The sequence below is a fragment of the Limanda limanda genome, chromosome 14 (genome assembly GCF_963576545.1).
Source record: "Limanda limanda chromosome 14, fLimLim1.1, whole genome shotgun sequence".
Classification (NCBI taxonomy): Eukaryota; Metazoa; Chordata; class Actinopteri; order Pleuronectiformes; family Pleuronectidae; genus Limanda; species Limanda limanda.
Genome location: NC_083649.1, coordinates 11,378,325 through 11,403,561, shown reverse-complemented (window position 1 = coordinate 11,403,561; position 25,237 = coordinate 11,378,325). Strand labels below are relative to the sequence as shown.

The window sequence follows — 25,237 nt, the reverse complement described above, 5'->3', positions numbered from 1 at the left end:
ATTCTCCTTGCTGTTCTTCTCAATTTGTCTCAAGAAGAATTGGCTCATGAACCTTAAACTATTTTCAGAGACGCACTGAATATTTTCTGGAGGGGCTGTGTGTGAGAACGCAAATCTCTGAGTCAGTTGCTCTGCACATTCACTGGAACTGTTCCTTCCAGTGAGACTGTGTGAGAATACGGCTGGAAAATGTCCGAAAATTCATAGTGAAGCGAGTGGGTGTTTAAGATGTTTGTGATATGCGACAAAACTAAGAAAAAAACTGAAAGAATACAAAGATCTCGGGATGAAATAGAGGTGCCTTACACGTGAAAGACCAACGCCATATGTGTAAATGTGATTCCCACAGTGGAATTCATATGTCATGTCATCGGATTTAGCTCTACAACGGATTCCTCTTGAGAAGGGCTGCCTGCGTGAAACACTGCAGGATTTCTTAAATAATTTAAGGGAATATAAGAGACTAAGATGAGAGGGTTGATACTACTCTCATATCTGTTATAAGAAATGACACCCAGAAACCAGGTTAGCTTAGCTTAGCACAAAGACTGGAAACAGAGGGGAACAGCTAGCCTGGTTCTGTTGCAAGGAAACAAAATCTCTGAAGTTCTATCTCATTTAAACAGAATACAAAGGAAAGATAGGGTTGTTCTTTTATAGAGCTGCCTATAACGTTATTATTTAATAGTATACATTAAACCATATTATTCCTTTTGATCACACGTTTTAAAATGTCCCCCAGCTATGCTTTGAAGATATGGCTCTTCAGATTATAGAGGAACAACTTAGAGGAGATTTATATCAAGCTTGCAACACTTTACAGTATTATCATAAGGAGTGCTTTGTTTTGTATTGATCAACACTTAATCAGAATCATTATGATCTTAATGACCACTTTAGTGCAGAGGCATGTTATTGAATAACAGTTAATCTGTGTGTCTGATCAAAGTTTTATGAGACTTTATCGCCTTGTCGCTCCTCACGGCTGCTTTGTTCTCTGTCCTCGTGCTTCGTTGATGCTAACTCGTGCTAACAGCTGCAGAGTGGTTTGTACCCTGCATCGTGTTGCACTCAACTTCCAGTAGGTGTCACTGCAGTGGAATAGTTACCAGGTGTGTAGTGTGGCCGGCCTCCCCCCCTCTTCGTCACCTCCTTAACGCTTCGGTCTTGCAAACCCTCTCACAAACTTGTCTCTCAAGCCTGACCACCAGTATTTCTGTCCCCCAGTTCTGCCCAATCCCGCTCTGAGCTGATCATAGCCCCGCCCCCTCCATGGCCCTTCTCGTGCAGTGAGAGCTCCACCAATCAGCAGCCCTCCACCAACGTTGTGGCTGCTTTTATCACTCACAGGCAGCCAAATGCTCAGAGGGTCTTTGATTTGAAAAAGCCAATCGATGAAACGCAGAATGTAATCGGCGCCATTAAGGCCAAAAAGCCGCCATTGGCACAGTCCGAGCCCGAGCTTGACTTTGACAGCATCATTTTTGAGCCGTTTGACCAGAGACATGACTCAGGGGGGTTGTTTCTGGAAGAGGATGATTCTAAGCGGGATACTATCAAAAGGTGTCCTCCAGGGTGAGTATTTATGTCAAGATAGAACGTGTGAACTGGTGGTGATGATCATGGTTAAAAACACAGAGAGAATTGGGCTTAAGAAATATTGTTTATTTGTTCTGCAGTTTCGAACAAAAAGCAAAAGAAAAGACCTTTGGAGAAAAGACAGAGCAGTTAGAGGGAGCAGCGGCGCAGAGGGAGGAGAAGATGAGGGCCGAACAGAGCGAAAAAGAAAAACAAGAGGAGGAACGGAGGAGGAAGGAGGAAGAGGAAAGAGCAGTGCTCCTGAAACAGGGGCAGGAGGAGTGGGCAAAACATGAGGAAGAGAGAAAGAGACTTTTAGAGGAGGAGAAGAAGAGGCTGTTGCAAGAGGAGAAGGAGGTGAAAAAAGAGAGGGAAAGGAGGAAACGCGAGGAGGAGAGACTCCTGAAGGGGAAGAAAGACAAACAGGAAAATCAGCTGAGAGAGGAAGAGGAGAAAAGAAAGCGGGAGGAAGAGGAGAGGAAGAAAAGAGAGCAGGAGAGGAGACTCCTGAAGGCAGAGGAGGAAAAGGAAAAACTTCATAGGGAGGAGGAGAGGAGAAGTGAGAGAGAGAGATTCCTGAGGAAGATGAAGGAGGAGGAGGAGAAGAGGATGGAAGAGAGGAGAGTGCTTGAGGAGCAATGGAGGAAGAGGGAGGAAGAGAAAAAGAAGCTCCTGGAGGAAGAGGAGAGGAGGAAACTGGAGGAGAAACGTCTGAACGCAGAGCAACAGAAAATTAAGGAGGAGGAGGAGAAAGTCAGAGAAACAGAGGAGAGAGGAAGGAGAGAAATGGAAGAAAAAGAGAGACTTCTCAAGGAGGAGAAAGAGAAAGAGAAACTCCTTCAGGAGGAGAAAATGAGGAGGGATACAAAGAAAAAAGAAGAGGAGGAAAGGCAGAAAAGAGAAGAAGAGAAAAGACATGAAGAGGAGGAGGTGAAGAGGAGGAAAGAAAGACTGTTGAAGGAGCAGAGAGAAAAGGAAAGGGTGCAAAAAGAGGAAGAGGAGAGGAGGAGGAAGGAAGAGGAGGAGAAGAAAGTCAAAGAAGCAGTGGAGAGACGAAAGAGGGAATTAGAGGAGACACTCTTAAAGAATGAGAAAGAAATGATGGAGAGGAAGAAAAAAGAAGAGGAGGAAAGGCGGAAAAGGCATGAAGAGGAGGAGGAAAGGAGGAAAGAAAGTTTCTTAAAAGAGCAAAGAGAAAGGATGCAAAAAGAGGAGGAGGAGATGAGGAGGATGGCAGAGGAGGAGAAGAAATTCAAAGAATCAGAGGAGAGCAGAAAGAGGGAAGTTGAAGAAAAGGAGAGAATTCTCAGAGAAAAGGAGAAGGAGAAGAAAGAGAAGGAGAGACTCTTAAAGGTGGAGAGAGAAAGGATGGAGAAAACTAAAAAAGAAGAGGAGGAAAGGCAGAAAAGACAAGAGGAGAAAAGACGTGAAGAGGAGGAGGAGAAGAGGAGGAAAGAACAACTCTTAACGGAGCAGAGAGAGAAGGAAAGGATGCAAAAAGTTGAAGAAGAGAGGAGGAAGATGGAAGAGAAGGAGAAGAAAGTCAAAGAAGCAGAGGAGAGAAGAAGGAGGAAAGTGGAAGAAAAGGAGAGACTTCTTGGAAAGGCTCTAATCTTCAGTCCAGACGCCAACAGATCAGACGAGGACAAGCAGAAGATGAGAACTCTGGTTTCCTCTTCATCTCCTCCTTTATCAGTCTCTCAGTTAAACACACACCTCACACCCACACCTCCTCCTGGTCTCCCTCTTCCTGCTCCCTCCCTCCCTCCTCAGAACAAAACCACTGCACTCCAGGGCTCTGCCTCCATTAACAGCACAGATCGGTGAGTTGATGAAACGACGTGTGATCACTTCACTGTGGGTGTCGTCTGCTTTCTTAAACCTCAAATAAAATCTATCAATTAATCTGTGACAATCAATTTAAAAACTATACAATTCCCTTTAAAGCAACACTGTGTAACTTTTACTGAGCAGCGGCGCCCTCTGCAGCCACGTGTGGGGATTGATTCTGTTGGACTATAAGTGTCCGAGCGATTTAGCGCAGAAAAGTCTTGTCCCAATATTGAATGGTGGATATTACCCATGATCCCTAGCTTCCTGAACAAATACACCAAACTCTGTTATTCATATTTTTAGTTTCCTCGCTGAATATCAGAGGTGAAGGCTGGTTTTTAATGACTTCTACATTTTTTTTAAATGATCTACAAGCCGCTATTCTAAGGTTGAAAAGTTACAGTGTTGCTTTGAACTCTCTCTGATCTAAATCTACTGATTTAAGCATCAGCCTTTGCTCTGTTTTGTATTTTCCGCTGTAAAGATAAATCAAAATCAGGTTTTGCGTTTTATTTTTATATTTTATTTTCCTGTTCCTCTGTGGTAATTATCTGTATAATTCCCTGCTCATGTAAAATTTGGATTGGTTGATTATCTGTGTTGTAGGGGTGGGCAGATCCAACCCAAAAGTATCAGTGTTGATACACTCTGCTGCAGCACTTGTGTCTCTGCTGCTCGTGTATGTGCATGCATTCACACATTGTCTATTGATTATTGGCTACTGATTATTATTAGAATTGACACTGTTTATTTTGTGAATTCAACTGTCTTTCATTTGAACATGTAGACACATAATATTTGAAAGGAAAAGCTTGATTGCCATTTACACACAAGTAATACATCAATTAATAGTGCATGCACATCAAAGCAACTTGGACGATACAAAGTATTGAAACTGGTATTGATACTGGTATTGATACTGGTATTGATACTGGTGTGTGGCTCTGCTATTACTTAGAAACCGTTTTTGGTGCTATCACCCACCCCTACTCTTCTTCATGTTCTCTTCCTTCATTGTGGCTTTCTTACTGCTACTGAACTCTTCTTCATGTTCTTCCTCTTTTCTTCACTTTTAAATTTGTCCTCTTTCGTCTTACTCCAGTCTGGGGCAACTCTCCCTCGTCGAGGAAGGTTCACTGTCGAACACTGTTGTCCCAGAAAACAAAATATCTTCTGCATGTGCTCCAACTGCCATCCATTCAGGCCCCACTGCTCAGGATAAACCAGTCACATCAGAGGACTTGACCCTGGTGCCTCCACCAAACGGTCTATGTGATGCAGAGATTCCTCTGTGGAACGTGCTAGAAAGTAGAAGTGGGAAAGATTCACCCGAACAAATCTCTGCCAAGGACAATACAAAACCTTTGTGCAGAGGGTAAGAATGGATGACTGTCTGTCTGTCTGTCTGTCTGTCTGCTTTCTCAGCCTTACCCCATGTCTGTCTGTGGTGGCCTTGCTAAAAGTCAAGATTTGTATGATAACACCCAGGAAATATTATTTAGTAAAAACTGTAATTTCATATGTTTTTCTTCTTTCCTAGCTCAAACAGACAAGATGCTGCTGAGGTGGACGCCCCTGTCACTCAGGAGGCCCAGCCAATCACAGCCAAAGACTCAGAACCACCTCACGTAGAACCACCTCCTGCACGACCTGGAGCACCATCAGTTACAGAGGAGCCCAAAGAGCCAGAGGGACCCTACATGAAACCAACAACCTCTCTCGAGGTTTCCCCCAAACCAGGCGGCGAGCGCACAGCCTTGGCGCTGGAGCAACTGCTACCCTCAAAGCCAGAACCAGGATTGAGGCCGGAACCGGTCCTCCAGTCGTCGGGTAAACCACAAGATGAGGAGAAGCCAGCAGGCAGCTCTGCTGGTGGTGAGGAGAGTTTGGTCGACAATAAGGAGCCAGTGTGCTCTGCGGAGAAGCAGCTGTGGGCAGCTGTGGAGGAGACCACAGCGGAGACAGGAGGAGACAAAGCGATGGAAAGCAGTGAGAGCGCTGAAGAGAAGGATGAGCAGGAGAAGAGGGAGGAAGGTGTAACAGGGGGGTGAGTCAGTAATGATTCCTCGGAGCCTTTTGCTGCATGGCGTGACGTTTCTATTCTACATAAACCATCACATATCGGCACACATTCACACACACATGGACACACACTGACTGATGTTCCTGCAGCCTAACCACCGGCAGCTGCTATTAACCCAATCTGTTCTCTCTATCTTAATCTATTTCTACACTGTTAGACTGAATATTTGAACAGAATCGATATGATGAGAAGTTTTCAAAAGATTAAAATGTCTATGTGTGTGTCTGTGCGTGACAGTGCACACGCAGAGGCAGGTATGTGTGTTGCAGAAGAGGAGAAGGAGGCGTCTGCTGGCTTCATGTCAGCAGTCGTCGGGGTGTTGTACAGAGGGTGAGTCTCTCTGCCTGCATGTGTGGTAAATGATTTGTGAAGGAGTGAAGCAGAATGCAAAAACATTACACTGAGCCTATAGATACATCAGGTACGTGTTACCAGTACAACTTTTGAATAGTTGAATCATGTGTAATACATATAAATACTCCAAGATTGACACAGTAAACCCAACAAAACAAGGCTTTATTGCAATATCAGATATCACCTAAAACATCATTATTAAAATTATGACAGGCTTTTTAGTAATAGTATAATTTTAGCTATTATTATTATTTGGCATTGACATATTATGCATTATATATATTTATTATGAATATTTTAAAGTTAAAATCATCGTTGCGTCAGATCTTTTTTAATAAGGTAAAGTTAAAAAGTTACTTCTACATGTTTTGAATAGAGAATAGAACGAGTCAGATCTAAAGGATATTATTCAAATAATTTATCATTCATTTTCATACGCTGTCACCTTATTCAGAGAGATATTTTTTTGCCGCTGATACACAAATTTTTTATATTATTTGTATGAGAGTTTGAAACACTGTGTGTGCTGTATATAAACATTGTGTATAGAACCATCCCTCCTTCATTTAGCAGTACTACTTTGTGTTGTCAGGGGTCGATGTGTTTGGTCCACTCGTGAACTGCCTCAAACCAAGTGATGATAGTTTTCTCGTATCAAGGAGAATCATCTTTAGTAAGTTTTACATCTCGGTGCAGTTTGTCCAACTGTTCTCATGTCAGTGGTGATTCAAATCTCCGTGGGCTCTATTGGTCTGGGTGGGAAAAATAACTGCAGGATGGTTCTCAGCGTATAACAAACAAAAAATGTGTCTGCTGTTTGCTTTTGCACGGCACTTTGGACCAGCCCCAAAACAAAGTCTGAGAAGGAACCATTTAATCAAGCATGCAGTCTGTCTGTGACGCTGTCTGGAGCCGGCTGTGATCACTGTGCAGGTCATTTCAGGGTGAGCTCTGTCTCAGAGTATTTCTGTCCCTCGTGTCTGTCCCTTCAGCTACGAGACAGTGACCTCCCTGCTGCACACGACTGGATCCGCTGATGCAGGTCACACAGGGATGAAGTCTTCCTCTGAACCAGATGAGGATCCACTGGTTGCCGTTGGAGTGGGCCTTTCACCATCCACAACCTTCTCTGACGTAGCTGAAAATCTGACTATTAGTGAAGAGAAGGAATCGGCTCAGAAACTGGAGTGCTTGACTTCAGTGGAGCCACGTGGGCTCAGTCTGGTGGCAAGTCTGCGACTGGCAGCCAGCGAGCAGGAGAAAAATAGAGAGCAGGAGAAGGAGAAGAGGGAGAAAGAAAGGATAGAGAACATGGAGAGGGAAGAGAGGGCCAGGAAGGAGAGAGAAAGGGCAGATAGGGAAAAGGAGGAAAGAGAGAGGCAGGCAAAGGAGAAAGAAGAGATGGAGAGGAAGGAGAGGGAAAATATTGAGAGGGAAAAGGCAGAAGAAAGAAAGAGGTTGGAAAAAGAGAGGGAGAAGCTGGAGAGGGAAGAGAGAGAAAGGGTTGAGAGGGAAATGAAAGTGAGGGCTGAGAGGAAAAAGGAGGAAAGACAGAGGCTGGCAAAGGAGAAAGAGGAGAGGGAAAGGATGAAGAGGGAAAAGGCAGAAGAGAGAAAGAGGCTGGAAAAAGAGAGGGAGAAATTGGAGAGGGAAGTGAGGGAAAAGGCAGAGAGGGAAATGAAAGTGAGGATTGAGAGGGAAAAGGAGGAAAAAGAGAGGCTAGAAAATGAGAAAGCAGAGATGGAGAGGAAGGAGAGGGAAAAGGCAGAAGAGAGAAAGAGGTTGGAAAAAGAGAGGGAGAAACTGGAGAGGGAAGAGAAAGAAAAGGTTGAGAGGGAAATGAAAGTGAGGGCTGAGAGGGAAAAGGAGGAAAGACAGAGGATGGCAAAGGAGAAAGAGGAGATGGAGAGGAGGGAGAGGGTAAGGACGGAGAGGGAAATGAAAGTGAGGATTGAAAGGGAAAAGGAGGAAAGAGAGAGGCTGGCAAAGGAAAAAGAAGAGATGGAGAGGAAGGAGAGGGAGAAGATGGAGAGGGAAAAGGAAGAAGAGAGAAAGAGGTTGGAAAAAGAGAGGGAGAAGCTGGAGAGGGAAGAGAAAGAAAGGGTTGAGAGGGAAATGAAAGTGAGGGCTGAGAGGGAAAAGGAGAAAAGAAAGAGGTTGGCAAAGGAGAAAGAGGAGATGGAGAGGAAGGAGAGGGAAAAGGAGGAAAGAGAGAGGCTGGCAAAGGAGAAAGCAGAGATGGAAAGGGAAAAGATGAAGAGGGAAAAGGAAGAAGAGAGAAAGAGGTTGGAAAAAGAGAGGGAGAAGCTGGAGAGGAAAGAGAAAGAAAGGGTTGAGATGGAAAAGGAGGAAAGAGAGAGGCTGGCAAAGGAGAAAGCAGAGATGGAGAGGAAGGAGAGGGAAAAGGCAGAGGAGAGAAGAAGGTTGGAAAAAGAGAGGGAGAAGCTGGAGAGGGAAGAGAAAGAAAAGGTTAAGAGGGAAAAGGAGGAAAGAGAGAGGCTGGCAAAGGAGAAAGCAGAGAGGCTGGCAAAGGAGAAAAAAGAGATGGAGAGGAAGGAGATTGAAAGGATGGAGAGGGAAAAGGCAGAAGAGAGAAAGAGGTTGGAAAAAGAGCGGGAGAAGCTGCAGAGGGAAGAGAAAGAAAAGGTTAAGAGGGAAAAGGAGGAGAGAGAGAGGCTGGCAAAGGAGAAAGCAGAGATGGAAAGGGAGAAGATGGAGAGGGAAAAGGAAGAAGAGAGAAAGAGGTTGGAAAAGGAGAGGGAGAAGCTGGAGAGGGAAGAGAAAGAAAGGGTTGAGAGGGAAATGAAAGTGAGGGCTGAGAGGGAAAAGGAGGAAAGACAGAGGTTGGCAAAGGAGAAAGAGGAGATGGAGAGGAAGGAGAGGGAAAAGGAGGAAAGAGAGAGGCTGGCAAAGGAAAAAGCAGAGATGGAGAGGAATGAGAGGGAAAAGATGGAGAGGGAAAAGGAAGAAGAGAGAAAGAGGTTGGAAAAAGAGAGGGAGAAGCTGGAGAGGGAAGAGAGAGAAAGGGTTGAGAGGGAAATGAAAGTGAGGGCTGAGAGGGAAAAGGAGGAAAGACAGAGGTTGGCAAAGGAGAAAGAGGAGATGGAGAGGAGGGAGAGGGAAAAGGAGGAAAGAGAGAGGCTGGCAAAGGAAAAAGCACAGATGGAGAGGAAGGAGAGGGAAAAGGAAGAAGAGAGAAAGAGGTTGGAAAAAGAGAGGGAGAAGCTGGAGAGGGAAGAGAAAGAAAGGGTTGAGAGGGAAATGAAAGTGAGGGCTGAGAGGGAAAAGGAGGAAAGACAGAGGCTGGCAAAGGAGAAAAAAGAGATGGAGAGGAAGGAGATTGAAAGGATGGAGAGGGAAAAGGCAGAAGAGAGAAAGAGGTTGGAAAAAGAGCGGGAGAAGCTGCAGAGGGAAGAGAAAGAAAAGGTTAAGAGGGAAAAGGAGGAGAGAGAGAGGCTGGCAAAGGAGAAAGCAGAGATGGAAAGGGAGAAGATGGAGAGGGAAAAGGAAGAAGAGAGAAAGAGGTTGGAAAAGGAGAGGGAGAAGCTGGAGAGGGAAGAGAAAGAAAGGGTTGAGAGGGAAATGAAAGTGAGGGCTGAGACGGAAAAGGAGGAAAGACAGAGGTTGGCAAAGGAGAAAGAGGAGATGGAGAGGAAGGAGAGGGAAAAGGAGGAAAGAGAGAGGCTGGCAAAGGAAAAAGCCGAGATGGAGAGAAAGGAGAGGGAAAAGATGGAGAGGGAAAAGGAAGAAGAGAGAAAGAGGTTGGAAAAAGAGAGGGAGAAGCTGGAGAGGGAAGAGAGAGAAAGGGTTGAGAGGGAAATGAAAGTGAGGGCTGAGAGGGAAAAGGAGGAAAGACGGAGGTTGGCAAAGGAAAAAGAGGAGATGGAGAGGAAGGAGAGGGAAAGGATGGAGAGGGAAAAGGAAGAAGAGAGAAAGAGGTTGGAAAAAGAGAGGGAGAAGCTGGAGAGGGAAGAGATGGAAAGGGTTGCGAGGGAAAAGGAGGAAAGAGAGAGGCTGGCAAAGGAGAAAGCAGAGATGGAGAGGAAGGAGAGGGAAAAGATGGAGAGGGAAAGGGAAGAAGAGAGAAAGAGGTTGGCAAAAGAGAGGGAGAAGCTGGAGAGGGAAGAGAGAGAAAGGGTTGAGAGAGAAATTAAAGTGAGGGCTGAGAGGGAAAAAGAGGAAAGAGAGAGGCTGGCAAAGGATAAAGAGGAGATGGAGAGGAAGGAGAGGGAAAAGGCAGAAGAGAGAAAGAGGTTAGAAAGAGAGAGGGAGAAGCTGGAGAGGAAGGAGAGAGAAAGGATGGAGAGGGAAAAGGCAGAAGAGAAACAGAGGTTGGAAAAAGAGAGGGAGATGGTGGAGAGAGAAGTGAGGAAAGAGAAAGAAAGGGTTGAGAGAGAAAAGGAGGAAAGAGAGAGGCTGGCAAAGGAGAAAGCAGAGATGGAGCGGAAGGAGAGGGAAAGGATGGAGAGGGAAAAGGCAGAGGAGAGAAAGAGGATAGAAAAGGAGAGGGAGGAGTTGGAGAAGCGGCAAAGGGAAGACAGGGAAAAGGCAGAGAAAGAAAGGGAGCAGCGGAGGGCAGATGAGGAAGAAAAGAGAAAAGAAATGGCCAAAAAGAAGATGGAAGATGAGGAGAGCAGAAAGAAAGAGCAAGAGACGATGGTGGAGAGGGTTGATAAGAGCAAAGGAATGAAACCACAACAGAGACCAGAGTTAGCTTGTGATTCAGTGCAAAGCAGACAGGAAGTGGTGAGCATCCAATCAGCTGAGTGGCCTCCACTGAGAGAAGCAGAGCTGGACGATATCGCATATGATGATGAAGATGATGAAGAGGAGTCAGCAAACAAATCTGATCCCAAAATCAAACGTCTCACCACCAGACCAGCTGACTCAACAAATACATCTGACCTCAGATCAGTCAAACCTGAGGAGCGTGACACTGCTGTCAAGAAGCCCCTGAGTGATTATCATCCCAGATCAGTTCAACCAGTCAAAGCCCACCTTCAACTGGCTGCCATCCCGGAGTGGATGAGGGAGGAGGAGAGCGAGGAGGTGGAGTATGAGAGAGGACACGAGGACCTCGGCACCATCTGGCTGGCTGAGCTGTACATGGAGGGGGAAGTGGGGTGAGTAAAGTGGGTGAGAGAGGGGTTCATAGCAGCAGGGAGAGAGAGAGGGGTGAGTAACCAGGAAGGAATTGGGTACATGAGAGAGATCTGCTAGTTGCTTCATGTGGATTACACAGGACCGAGCCTGTGGTTGTTATCCTTCAGATCTTCCTCTAGTCAGACTTGTGTGTGGGCATGTGAGTCATGCACGTCTCCACCAAACTAAATCATTATCGTGTTGTTTGTGAAGGAACCTGGAATTTCCTCTTGACGTCCTGCCTCAGGGATGAACGGCTTCATAGCCGAGGTTAAAAAACCATGAGGCACGCCTTACCCACACAATTAAAGTCTGTAAACCCTGAGCGGCTGTTTGCAGTCACTCCTTTTCCTGACTAATTCAATATTACTTATTATTTACTTTGACTTACTTAACGAGAATATCATTACCTTCAGACTCTCTTCTTCAAACTTTAGAACTTGCCTGAGAAGTATCTTCGTGGGAAAATTGCAAACCGGAACTGTAAACGGATGACGTCTAAATGCATCTGACTTTTTCCTAAAAAAAAAATCCAGGATCCAGATCTTTAATGGGTTCTCTCCTGACCCATACTCCATCCTTCAACAATTTTGTAGAAATCCACTGCCAACAATCTGGGCTCACAACTTTGGCATCTGTCATGTATTGTTGTACTTTGAGGGAGAAAGGATTAGATCCACAGTGCATAATGTGAGAAAAAGTGTGAGCTGTGCGATATCACATCTCTTGTGTATACACCAGTGGCCTGCTGGAGGTCATTCTGTAGGGCTCGGGCAGTGCTCAACCTGTTCCTCCTTGCACAAAGCAGCAGATATCGGTCCTGCTGATGGGTTGAGGACCTTCTACGGCCCTGTCCAGCTCTCCTAGAGTAACTGCCTGTCTCCTGGAATCTCCTCCATGTTCTGGAGATTAGGCTGGGAGACAAATCAAATCTCCTTGCACGCATGGATGTGCCATCCTGGAGGAGTTGGACAATCTGTGCAACTTCTGTAGGGTTGAGAAATCGCCTCATGCTCCCAGTGGAGATAAAGACTCTAGCTAAAGTCGAAGTGATCAAGAGGGAGAAACTTGAAATGGCCTCCACATGCAAAACCACTCCTATTTTGGGGGTCGTCTCATTGTTGCCCCTTTAGTGCACCTGTTGTTAATTCCATCAACACCAATGCAGCTGAAACTGATTAACAACCCCCTCTGCTACTTAACTGACCAGATAATTATCAAAAAAGTGCAATTGAATTCATGCCATACCCTGATAAAAAAGTGTTCCTTTCATTTTTTTGAGCAGTGTATGTTGCATGATTATCACTGTGTTTGTGGTTGACTATCAAAAGGCTCATTGCATTTCTTCAGTCGCCTACTCGATGCAGCTTAGTAGCATGGATTGGTTTGGTCGTTGGATGTTGAAGGCTGAAGCATGTTGAAATTTGGTGTTTTGCTTTGGTTGCTTTCACACAGTCAGACCTCTGTCTCATCAAACTCTGGGGGAAATCTCGTACAAACAATGGGCAGGTCAAGACCTCTGGGAGGCTTGAGACAGCCACAGCCGTGACATTGAACTTTATGGCTTGGATTAAGAAAAACATTTCTGCAAAGCGTGTTTTTGTCGTTCTTTGACCTAAAAAGGATGGAGCTCTGGCTGCGTTGATAGACGACAGATGATTGGCATGACAACGACACTGCCGTCAGTTTTGTCAAAAGCACTTCAGCTCTGAAATGTTCTTTTCTGTCTTCAGCCCAGGGCAGCCGTCCTCTGCTGTAACCCAGAAGCCCTCCCCTCTGCCCTTCAGCGAACAAACCCTTCGTCAGACCTCTGCCGCCAGTCACTCGGGCAAACACTCTGACTTGAAACCCACCGAGATAAACTTTGACCCGCACATCAGCGAGACACATGATGACCCAAGAAAACCCACAGATTCACTCATGAGTCTTGAAATGAGTGATGTTAAAAACATGAATCATTCCAAGAGCTTAAGTAAGAAACCAACAGAGAACGACAGCACACGGATGGATGACCGACACACTTCGACCCCTGATCATGACAACACCATCAGAGCCAAACAGCTCCAGGAGGAGGAGGAGTTCCTGTTAGCCAAAATCCATCTGCTGACCGCTGGCGACACCTCACCCGTCTCAGGCGCTCGCGGTATGAAACGCCTCATCCCGGCCCCCGGGGATATCGAGTGTGACGCCTCAGAAAACTCTCCTGAACTTATTGATCAGAATCAGATCTCATTAACCCACGGCTGTGACGGCCTGCGGGAAATATCTCTAACTGAGACAGAGGAGCCACTGAGAGGGAAGCGTGTGTAAGTCAGCATGAGGCGTCAACCTGTGCTGCAAGGACACTGAGCCTTGTGTGTGATTTGTGTGTGTGACGTGCAGAACTGCAGCTTTAGACTTGAACTTGAGTCAAATGTGGAAAGGTCAATTTTAGATTTCAACATCATCTTATTGATCATGTGGAGTACTACTCAGAGTCTGAAAACACATGTATAATGTCTCACATTGCTGTGAAGTCTGAAGCAATAACATCACTCTGCTGTACTCTCCTGGTGTTCGGTGTTTGAACAACATGGGCAAGGAGTTGCATCATGTGATGTGTAAGGTTCAGAGATTTTAGAGCTTAAAACTTCCAAAAGAGGGCGTCAAAGTCAGAATATGTTGTTTTGCTCTTGCATCAGTTGTGAGTCTTTTCGAAGTCTGCCAGCTTCGTGAAAAAGCAACACTTAATACGTATACGAGACTTGACGAAATTAGTGCCAATGCAGCTGTGTCGATCCGTGTGACTTTGGTTCTTCAGTTTTTCTGATTCAAAACGGAATCCGAAAAACATACTAACAACCATTAGACATGAACATAACATAAAAAACAGGAAAAATGAATAAATGGCGTTGTTGTTTTTCTGTTTTCAATCCATTGCAGAAAAAATAGAAACAAAGAAGTGATTATTTTTCAGCCGACTATTCAAAGAATGAGATAATTCAGTGTATTGGCTTGTTTCTGTTTTTTCCCAACAGCACAGATCATTGTTTAATTATGCTTCAAATTCATATGTACCCATTGTCTTGAATGGTGTATGCTCGCTATCATGCCCTCTAACATCATGTCAGTGCTGAGATCTGCTCTCTGATCTGCCATGTTGGCAAAGCTTGCATTTCTCCTCCTCACATCTACATATCGCTGATACCAAGCTGCTTTGATCAAACTATTTCTATTCATCGCCCATTTTGTCTATATTTGTATGCCTCAGAGACACGTCCAGCACAGACACACACAACCCTCCTGCCCATTACTGTGAGATGCAGACATCTTGGCTTCCTACATTACAAGAAGAGGAAACCGCTGATATCGAAACCCCTGATCCAGTTTCCACAGTCAGACAGGAGGCCGATGGGAAGGACGACTCCGCTGAGGTAAATGCTCAGTATGCCGACGTCGGCCTAAAAACTGTTATTTTGAAATGACAGATAAATGCGCACATGCACACACCTGAGACTGAGCTTGTGTTTTTCAGGAGCTGGTGAACTCCAGCCAGTCGCTGCTGCAGTGGTGTCAGGACATCACCAGCCAGTACCGGGGGGTGAAGGTCACAAACTTCAGCACGTCCTGGAGGAACGGCCTGGCCTTCTGTGCCCTCCTGCATCACTTCCACCCAGACAAAATGTACATGGTTACCAATCTCCTTTAAAGCTGATTGTATATATGTTTGAATGCTTTCCCTTATTTTTAAATAATTAAAGGATTGTTGTGAATTTCAGCTCTATAGTTTAAAACCTAAATTTAAATGCTTTCATTATTTGCTTTTGTCCCACTAGAGATTTTGACCAGTTGAAGCCACATGACATCAAGCTCAACAGCAAAAAGGTGAGGATGAGACATCAAGTAGTCAAATATATATTGACTTTTCACAGCAACAATTCCATCATCAGTGTTATATGAGTTTAATATATAAATGCTATAGCCTCATTATTCGATTTTCTAGTTTTTCAATCATCCTGTCACATGGTCCCTCCTTATAATGATGTTTCTCTTGTTTTAAAACATTTAAGTGATCTCTCATTGACGCTGGTGACATAATATTGAATCCTTAAGACAGTGTATATTCCAATAATCTGAACCACATGGTATTGTACTGTTAGGACACTGTTTGGATGGGTGTCAGCTCTTATCTGCAAGAGTGTAGAGTTTTGTCGTTTAAGGACATAAACCTACACAGATTAGATTTCCTTGATAGGGACTCGATTCTCAATATTTTGTTCACACAAAGAAAGTGTACATGCTCGTTTCGTAGCAGTGCCTGCAGTCCTCCTCTTACGTTGCATAAGATCCTAACCAGCTCCAGACTTTATGCCTCCCGAGAGGCAAAGCAGACGGTAAGAAGTCTGCAGAGCATTGGCTGCAACACTCTGCAGCTCAATAAGCTCATTGTTCTGAGCACAGTGTATTTCTATTATTGAAACTGTTTCAGACGAGTGACTCAATGTTTTGTCTCTTCTTTAGTCTGAATTGTTCTGTCAGAGGACAGTGTTTACAGAGATCTCTGTGAGGTCATCACACTGAAACTATTAAATACAGAGCGACGTTCCCTGGTGGTTTTCAGAGGAGTCATTATCATAACGTCTATTCTTCGCTGATCACGTGCTTCTTCAGGCGTTTGACGGTTTCGAGGCGCTGGGCATCTCGCGGCTGCTGGAGCCGTCCGACATGGTTCTCCTGGCCGTCCCCGACAGGCTCATAGTCATGACCTACCTCAGCCAGATCCGCTCGCACTTCACCAACCAGGAGCTGAGCGTGCTGCAGATCGAGCACAACAGCAGCCAGTCCAGCTACGGCCTCGCCCCCTCCGGCCCTGCCCCCACCAACGTCGACGCCGCCGCTTTCTGCATGGCCAGACTGAACGAAGGAGTGAGTCTGGAGGAAGGGGGAAGCAGCACACTGGTCGTCCCGCCTCCGAGGACCAAACGACTGGTTAAAGGTATCAACCCGTCATCATTTCTGCCGTCTGTCCTCAAGTCTCATTTCATCTGCTTCAAACTTTTGAACTCTTTAGTGGGTTCATCAAAACAAATTGTACAGGCCTGCAGTGCTTTAGATTTAAAGTCTCCAATTAATCCAAGTCCATGTCTTGGAGTGTGGGAGGAGGCCGGAGTACATGTAGAAAAAACACCACTGATACATGGAAAACATACAGATAGACCCCGGCTAACTACTGTACCACCGTGCCGCCCAAGTATGAAAGTCATAAAGGGTGAAACCTTCCAATCAGCCTCAAACTATAAGGAATCCTACATTAAACCAATATTTTAAACAAAATTTAGAACTTTTTCTCTCATTTCTGTCTGTGTGTCAATGAATCGTACAGATTCGTTTTATGTATTTTTTTCCAATCTTAACATTTTGGTTGCTGCCTATTCAGTCTCCTATGTTAATCAACGTTTCTAGAGGTTTTGAATGAGGCTGTGGGGGTTTAAGGTGAATAATAAGGTTAAAAAAATTCAACTTCTGATTGTTTTTCTCGTCTTTTTTTAGGTGACGAGTCAATATCCCCTGTCGCACCCCCAAGATCGATCACCAAGACAGTCACATCTGGATTCACTCAGGTGACACTGCTTTGCTGTTTCTGAATCTTTAACCTTATTATCCAGAATATAAGGGTTTGAATGTAGAAACTTCAGAGGAGAAAGCTGTCATACACATTTGTATTAATGTGAAAGCTTTGTTATCTTCAGGATGAAGACCCGATGAAAAATTATTCAAAAGAAAACACGAAGAAAACAGGTGAGTACACAACATGTCAAAGTAATACAACACAACACAAAATTCTGTCTGGCTCTTCCTCTTTTTTTTACTCTGCAATTTGTTCTTGTTTGTGCAGAGCTGCAAACAGCCACAGGGACAGATCCTCCAAAGCAAGACGCTGAAACAATGGTCAGTTATGTGAACGCCCCACTTCACGTTTTCCTCTTCTCTCCTTCTTTTCTGTATCTTTGACTCTCAGATCAAATCAAATGAACCCTCAACATTTGTTTCTTCAAATTTATACCAAACTTCTCTAATCTTTTGACCTCTTCTTCTCTTTGTTTTCCCCCTGTCTCCATTTTCCGACTCTCTATTTCCCTTTACCTCCTTTTCCCTTGTTGGGTATGTTCACGTGTGGTTGTGTGGTTGTGTTTGTGTGTGTGTGCGTGCGTGTGTGTGTGTGTACGATGGGGCTTGTGGTCAGTGTCTGCAGGACACCAGTCAGTATGTGCGGAGTGAGCTGGCAGCGTTAGAGACGGAGCAAAGGCACATCGACAGCAGAGCCGCTGTGGTGGAGCGACGACTGCGGAGCCTCATGGAAACAGGTGAGTCACACGTACACACACGCACAAACTGGCATTTCCAACTAGTCAATAACAGAATCTACTCAAGGAGCAGGAGTGAGAACCGAACATACATACATACCACTAGAGTCAATCCCAGGTGGCATTAGGTGAGAGGTGGGGTAAACCCTGGACAGGTCATCAGTAGGATCTACAGCAACAAACAAACACTCACATTCACATCTACAGTCAATATATCGCCTATAAACTGCATGTAGGACAAGGCCCGGGTACCTGTAAAAAACAAGAACTAAACAATTGAACACATTAGATCTCAATACATTCTATTTCCTGTCTTTGTCCGTTACACAGGAAGTGACCGTGATGAAGAGGAGAGGCTGATCCAGGAGTGGTTCATGCTGGTGAACAAGAAGAACGCTCTGATACGCAGACAGGACAACCTGGAGCTACTGTGAGCCCCCTCAGCAGTATACACATGTACATATATATATATGTGACATGCTTCTGTTACATTTTCCTGATAATTGACTGCATCTACAGGCAAGAGGAGCAGGATCTGGAGCGGAGGTTTGAGCTTCTCAACAGAGAACTGCGGGTCATGATGGCTATAGAAGGTTCGTAACCAGCAGTGAAGGAAGAACCGCTCAAAACATTAACTTGAGTGAAATCCACAATATCACAGTGTAAAATGAAAAGCATCAGTTGGTCAATGCTTGCCCTGCACAAACATACAAACTTTTTATATTGTGGTAAAGCTACTTCATATATGACAAATCTATTTAAGCTTGGTTGGTCAATAGTCCTCGAAAGATGCATTTTTGTACTATGTATGAAGTAAGTTTTTGTTTTTGTGACTTCTTCACAACAATTTTATGATCAATACAAGCATCTCTATTATTTGCAGAGACACATTCTGTAAAATCTGTTATTTTGACCATATGTTTAAGAAAAGTTGCCGACTCATGACATGTTTGATAATACCAGTCACATTTCCACGTGTTAATCAGGCCTATCTCAACACAATGGCCTTTTCAGTTGATTGTCAGCTGACTCTCATCTGGCTGTCTCACAACATGAACACAGAGTTTCACACAGAAATCATCTGACATGAACATCAATCAAAATGTAATGCATTTCCCACGACTAAGACCTTGACCGATAAGTTCCAAAAGTTAATCATCTGGAGAGACCCTCCAGAGTAATATTCAAGCCAAGTGTGTTAATAATCCATCAATGTGTTGTTGAGTTATTTTATACAAACACACACTCACAGGGGAGAAAAAACAACACCCAGATTGTGCATCTATATGTTGACACTGGAGAGACTGGATGGAGAATATTTTACAAACTATTGGGTACTTTCCTTATTGTACATTATCAATGTGAACCATTGTGTGAATTGCTGGTGTTGGTCCTGCAGAATGGCAGAAGTCGTCCACTCAGCAGCAGAGGGAGCAGCTGCTCCTCCAAGAGCTTGTGTCTCTGGTCAACCAGCGGGACGAGATCATCAGAGACATCGACGCCAAGGAGAGAGGGTGAGTGTGTGTCTGTGTGGGCTTGTGTGCAGACGACAAAACAGGAGGATGATGGCAAAGTCCTGAAATAAAAAAAAGCAATTGTTAAAATCAATTTCCTATTATTTGATTTAGGGCAATGGAGGAGGATGAGCGGCTGGAGCGTGGTCTGGAGATGAGGAGGAGAAAATACAGCAACAAAGACAAATGTGTCCTGCAGTGAGAAGACAGGACAATCACAGCCAGCTTTTACTTCTGAGCCCCTGAAGTAGTGTGTTCATAATCGAATTTGAGCAGAATGGAAAACACTCCCTTTTTGAGTGCCTTGATTTTCCTGAAGAGCTTCCAGATTGGGGCTGAAAACGTTTTGTTTATTCACTTTAATTATTTTCAGCCTGTCTTAGTGTAATGATATTATTTTGATTCTATTCACCTCTTTTTATTTATTTAAATGATGTGCCTTTATTTTTATTGTTGTACATCTGTTGCACACGTGTTGTTTTTGTGTGTTTGTGTGTATATTCTGCTGTGTTCATTCAGTATTTAAACACTGGGTTTTCTGTTATCATGGCCACAACCTGTTCAAATCAAAGCAGACATGTGCCAAATCCTTCATGATAATCAGTTTACGGTTTCATATCATAAATGCACCTTCAAAAAATCTGTTCCATTTTTGCTAGTATTATCCGTTTCTGTTTTTCCACCATGAGAAATATCTGCGGACACACCAATTACATTTCAGATACAAACATTGTAAGTGAGAAATCCTGAGCTGGACTCAAACCCACAACGTTGTTTGTACAACAGCAGTGTGATGCCAACTTCACATTGTGATAAAGTCTGAAAGCATTTCCACTTATTGCAAGAATAGAATCATTCTTTTCATTAGAAGTGAGAGGTTTATAAAGTGTTTCTACACGTTAAAGATGTCTTGTTTAAATTATTTATTTTACACATTCAGTGCCTTGAATAAACCAGTGTGGTTGAACTGCTTTATTCACAGAAATGAACCCGTTCCTTCATTTCTGTGTCGTTTTGACTACTGTGTGCCTGCTGTTTAGGAGTTGTGCTGATAAAGTGGTACTTAAAGTGGCTTCACATCCCCACTGTCTGCCCATCACACTGTATATTTATGTTGATGATGTTGATAATTATGATGAAAAATAAAAATAAACATTGGTTGGTTGCTCACATCTGTTATGAGTGAATTTCTGTCACACCCTTACTGTGCTTTGGACACAAATATAATACAATCTGATTTAATGTCCCAGCAACAAACACAGACTTAGTGAAGTTAGTGTGGAAGCCTAATATATATTTATTATGAAATGGAATCCACTCCATGGATCTGTATAAAGTTTTGACGTTGAAAGTTGGATTTTATATATATATTTTTTATTCGGTGGTCCAACTGGTTAGTTGAAGTTAGAAATACCAAATAAGATTTTTCGATTAACATCTTGGAAGTTATATTCGCAACCTGTATAATGGAGGTTCATGAAAGCAGCATGGTTCACCGTAAGTCGTTTTTTCAGAATGTAGGCTATGTAATCTTAGGGAACAGTATCAAGCCTTTTCTCTTTGTTCTTTTTATTCATACACAATGTGCGGCCAAAAGGGAATTGCAGAACCATCCCTTTTGTCTCCATTTTTAGTACGTTAGGCACATTTTTCCGGTGACGTCACTCGTGGCTCCCTGGTGACTTAGTGGTTATGAATCAGCCCGGGTTCGATTCCTGGTCAGGGAATAAGAGTTATTTCCCTACTGAACAATGGGCCTGTTCTAACTGATGCGTTTGAATGTCAGCATGAATTTTGTTCTTCATTGAAACGACCAATGTAATTTAAGGTGTTTGCAGTAAGGCGTCTTCACCATCCACATGGTGCACAACTTTAACCTTAATAACAATATTCTGTTGCTTATTATTATTAGTGGTAGTAGTAATAAAGTAGTAGCATTTAAAAAGAAAAAGCATGGAGCAATTACAATTGGTTCATGTTGATCCAAGAGACAATGGCTAAAAAATGGAATTGAAAGCCATTCGCTTCAAATGCATTTTTAAAAGTGGACACTGAGGTGCCCTAAATCTTTACATACAACTGTCACAGTGAAGACTGATAACAGCCTGTGTGTTCATGTGTGTGTGTGGATACATGTGTCCTTCCAGCAGACACTAATAGAACTAATCTGCTTCCCGCTAATTTGAACTGACAGCCTGGACTAGTCAGTCCGCAGCACGATGAACCTGAGCTGCTGTTGTTTGCTCACCTGAGGAATCTCCTGATTTCAAAGCCTCACTTCTGTCATGCTGGAACCAGAACATGTTCTCGTGAGGCAGGTGGAGCACTTCAACACCAAGTGTTGGGCGTGTGTCCTGAGCTGCCTTCTGCTCGCCTGTGTGTATGTCGGCAGTTTGTACGTCTGGAGAAGCAGCTTACCCAGGTACACAATCCTACACCTGTACCTACACGATATCAGCTGTGTGACAGTGCTAGTGGTTTTGGGCTGTGAAATGATGTTTCCTAACATCATTAGGTGTTTCCTAACAAATCGTATTGTGTGTGTGTGTGTGTGTGTGTGTGTGTGTGTGTGTGTGTGTGTGTGTGTGTGTTTGTGTGTGTGTGTGTGTGTGTGTGTGTGCGCGTGTGTGTGTGTGTATGTGTGTGTGTCCAGGGATCATCCCACTGTGATAAAGCGTCGCTGTGCCAGTGTGCTGCTGGTGGCAGCCCTGTCACCTGTGGCAGTGAAGGCGTGGACACACTGGGCTGACATCAAGGTGAGTACACATGGACGTAATTTCACAGTCTTTAATTCTCCATTTGGGCTTTTTTTTGAACTGTGATCAACATTAACTCAATAAATAACAGAGAACTGAGTTCTTCCTCCTTAAATACTAATGATCTGAACTGTACTGTGCTGCAGGGATGAGCCCAACAGCATATTTTCAAAAAAATACTACCGTACAGACACTTCTCCATTCGTACCTCCACTCCACCACAATTTACTTTACTCATGATGAGCTAAGGACATCTTGCTATTTTTGAACCGGGGATAATGTAGTTTCTTTAAAATAGTGAAACTGGCTCCACCTCAACCAAACAGACTTGTGAATTATTAGCTGTGCAGTGAGCCAAACACACTTAAAATAAAAGTTCAAGATACTTTTATGGAATTGACTGTGAAACTGTGACGGCATTATGGGAGAATCCTTAATATATCATATCCTAATATTATGAACACATGCCCCTGTTCGCTTCCACTCTCCTCCTGCCCTCCAGATGTCCTCGGACTTTCCTCCCTGACTCCACACACCCACCTCACCTGTCTCTCATTCCCTTATCAGCTCACCAGCCATCTTCCCCCAGTCATTCTATCTTGAACCCTGTTTGTGTTTCCGCCGGCCTGTCTGCCTGAAAACCTTCATCATCACCATCATCATCTCCTCTATAATACAACTGTTTCCACCTGGCTCCTCTGTGCCTCCATCCCGACTCCTCATGTCAACTGTCAATCAACTTTATGTTTAACATTTCACTCTCGCAATCGTCTTTGGCGGACAAAGTTTTGTGAACATTAAAATAGCAGAGCAGGTTATATACATCAGTGAATATATTGACCTTTTTGACCACAGAAGTATAAACTGGCAAGGAAGTGTAAACAAACACATTTATTTCCATTATGATGCCTGATCTGTATCAAAAGTAACCTCTTCCATGTGCTTCATTGTCCTTGTCAAGGACACTTCACAGAGGGGATTGAACCCTGAGCACGTCCAGGTGTAGAGTCGTGTCCTCACGCCCTCACGTTAGCTAACATAATAACTTCTGTGAGGTTAAGAGCTCAGTGGCTTAACTTTACAACCACTTGAGGCTAAAAGCTACGTTATTAGAGTTGTGTCCTGCCCCTTCAGGTCAACGTGTCTGTGTGGGAGCTGATGGGCGTTCGTATGGAGGGTTTCATCCCTGCAGTCACACTGCCACTGCTACTGACCCTGGTAAGTCTCCACCTCCAGGAAAAAGATAATGTTTCTATTCCTGCTGAACATTTGTGGTTTTAATTAGATTATATGACACATAGAGCAGCTGCATTTTCCAGGTGTTATCGTAAATGGCTTAAGGCACTGATAGCATAACTGATGACACTGAGAAGTTATAGATACACCTCAGGAGGTGACAAAGCACAAAGAACAGAAAAGAACAAAACATGATTTTACTTTTACTTCCTTATTTTCTTAAACCTGCCAAAGTTGAGATTAAGTTCTCAACCTCAAGTCAACCTCAAGTCAACCTATATTTAAAGTCAGATTAAAGTGGACAGAAATGACGACATCACTGCTGAGCATCTGTGGATCCTGTTTCATTTATGAAATGTAAAAGGAAGTTTTGACACAACAGAGATACAGTTTCCTCCAACTTTACAGCACAGTTTTACAACTTCCATTGGATTTATGCATTTTGCAGTGCATGAATGCATACATCTGCCAAGGCCATAAAATCCTACACATGATTTGTCTTATAGTAAAAATTACAAAGCAATTTTTACCTCCCGGATCCACATGATCTCAGCTACACATTATTGGAGTTTTCTCACTCTTTTCACAGTAGCTGGGAAAATAATACCTCTGCCTCTGCATTTTATGAATTCTTCGCAGACACAGGCTTAATCCCTCCGCCAGGTTTTCTGGAAATCAGTTCAGTAGTTTTTGCATAATCCTGCTGACAAGTAAACCAACAACACAGGTGGAAGCATAACCTCCTTTGTGGAGGTCATAATTATGCGCTGCTGTTTCTTAATCTGAATATTTTTAAAGATATTTGCTCTTAATGTTATTAACAATTGATTTTATTCCAAACATTAGGTTTTTTATTTTGGCCCATTGGTTCAATCTGCAATGGACAACCCTGGTGGCTTCACCCTGGAACTGCATTCAGCATTTGGTGAGTTAAATAAAGTCATCTCTGACCTATGATTGAATTGGGGTTGAGGAATTTTACACGTGTACTTGCATGTATTTCATGTGTGACTAATTTTTCCCAGACATTCAGTCATGGAGGTCATGTGTAATAGACGCAGTGTGGCTCAGGGACCAGGTGGTGGCGCCAGTGACGGAGGAGCTGGTGTTCCGGGGGGCCATGCTGCCCATGCTGGTGCCCTGTGCAGGACCCACGGGTGCTATCTTCACAGCACCACTGTTCTTCGGTGTTGGTATGGCAACCAGGACTTCAAACTGTAAACTGTGATCTATTTTTTACTCTTTTACAGAAAAAACATGAAAGTGGATCTTTTAATTACATTTTTGTCTTAAGATCTGTCAGAGTGCTACAATGAGATTTGTTAACTAACATTCCAACATCATTGCTGTTGTCCTGTCTCATTCTAGCTCATTTGCACCACGTCATAGAGCAACGGCGCCTCAACAAAGAGAGTATGAGTGTCATTCTCCTGGTGGCAGGTCAGTCGACTCACTCTCCTAAAGTAAACCAGACTGAAATTACATTTTTCTTGATAGCTTAAACACTCTTGTCAACTCCGATACCAACTAAATCTATTTATCACACACAGACTGAAGCAGAGGCACATTGTCCAAAACGACACATTTTGTTTTGAAGAATGCTCAAACACAAGCAAAATGATAAAAAACATATCATTTCTATGGTTGATGCATGATTTTGTAACTGCAAGGATAGAACTTTCCTCCTCTAACGTCACACATGCACCCCAGACATCTTTATAGCGCTTAGATTATGCAACAGTTCATGTTGAGTTTATGAAACACACAACCTATATCCAAGCTATATGTTTTAACATTTTGCAGAGCAGCATCATAAATGTGTCCAACTGCTCTGTTGCAGGAATGCAGTTCTTGTACACCACTGTGTTCGGTGCCTTCTCTGCCTTTATATTCATGAGAACTGGTGAGACGTGGAGTGAACTGCACATTTACCTGCTACTGAGAAAGAACACACCTCATTTCCTCTCTTGTCTCTTTCTTAAGGTCATGTTGTGGGTCCTGTTGTGTGCCATTCCTTCTGTAACAGTCAGGGCCTGCCTGACATCGGCTCTGCCCTCCAACACCCTCAGCGCTCGGCTCTCCTCTTCTCATATCTGATGGGAGTCCTGCTGTTTGTGGTGCTGCTCTTCCCGCTGACAGACCCCTTCTTCTACGGCACCATTCCAGTCTGCCGCCTGGCTCCTGCCCCCGAGTCCGCCTGCTAGCTTCAAGACACTTTGTTATTCTATCCTGCAGCAGTTCATTTTGTATAAGGTTTTCAAATAAAGGATATATTTGTATAACGAGTTAAGAAGAAGGGTGAGTGAGTGAGTGAGTGAGTGAGTGAGTGAGTGAGTGTGTGTGTGTGTGTGTTTGTGTGTGTGTGTGTGTGTGTGTGTGTGTGTGTGTGTGTAACGA

The 25,237-nt window shown here is 43.8% G+C and overlaps 2 protein-coding genes across 4 annotated transcripts in view; both read left to right on the top strand.

Moving 5' to 3' along the window:
- Window positions 1-20,018, top strand: part of LOC133019514 (EH domain-binding protein 1-like protein 1) — a 29,856-nt gene extending 9,838 nt beyond the window's left edge. For 2 of the 3 annotated variants that reach the window (XM_061086024.1, XM_061086022.1), the window contains 14 exons: window positions 1,680-3,401; window positions 4,952-5,458; window positions 14,241-14,403; window positions 14,505-14,653; window positions 14,806-14,854; window positions 15,641-15,965; window positions 16,520-16,590; window positions 16,720-16,768; window positions 16,866-16,918; window positions 17,214-17,334; window positions 17,665-17,764; window positions 17,854-17,927; window positions 18,734-18,848; window positions 18,963-20,018. In XM_061086024.1, the coding sequence (XP_060942007.1) occupies window positions 1,680-3,401; window positions 4,952-5,458; window positions 14,241-14,403; window positions 14,505-14,653; window positions 14,806-14,854; window positions 15,641-15,965; window positions 16,520-16,590; window positions 16,720-16,768; window positions 16,866-16,918; window positions 17,214-17,334; window positions 17,665-17,764; window positions 17,854-17,927; window positions 18,734-18,848; window positions 18,963-19,050 (3,586 nt within the window). In that variant the 3' untranslated portion in view covers window positions 19,051-20,018. The remainder of the gene's footprint in view (window positions 1-1,679; window positions 3,402-4,951; window positions 5,459-14,240; window positions 14,404-14,504; window positions 14,654-14,805; window positions 14,855-15,640; window positions 15,966-16,519; window positions 16,591-16,719; window positions 16,769-16,865; window positions 16,919-17,213; window positions 17,335-17,664; window positions 17,765-17,853; window positions 17,928-18,733; window positions 18,849-18,962) is intronic. The other variant, XM_061086023.1, reaches the window with a different exon arrangement.
- A 1,115-nt stretch (window positions 20,019-21,133) lies between these two features.
- LOC133018954 (CAAX prenyl protease 2-like) lies at window positions 21,134-25,044 on the top strand. Its single transcript, XM_061085295.1, has 8 exons — window positions 21,134-21,270; window positions 21,502-21,604; window positions 22,739-22,822; window positions 23,687-23,765; window positions 23,866-24,033; window positions 24,209-24,280; window positions 24,681-24,743; window positions 24,824-25,044. The coding sequence occupies exons 1-8, from the start codon at window positions 21,134-21,136 to the stop codon at window positions 25,042-25,044; spliced, it is 927 nt and encodes a 308-aa protein (XP_060941278.1).
- The last annotated feature ends 193 nt before the right edge of the window (window positions 25,045-25,237 follow it).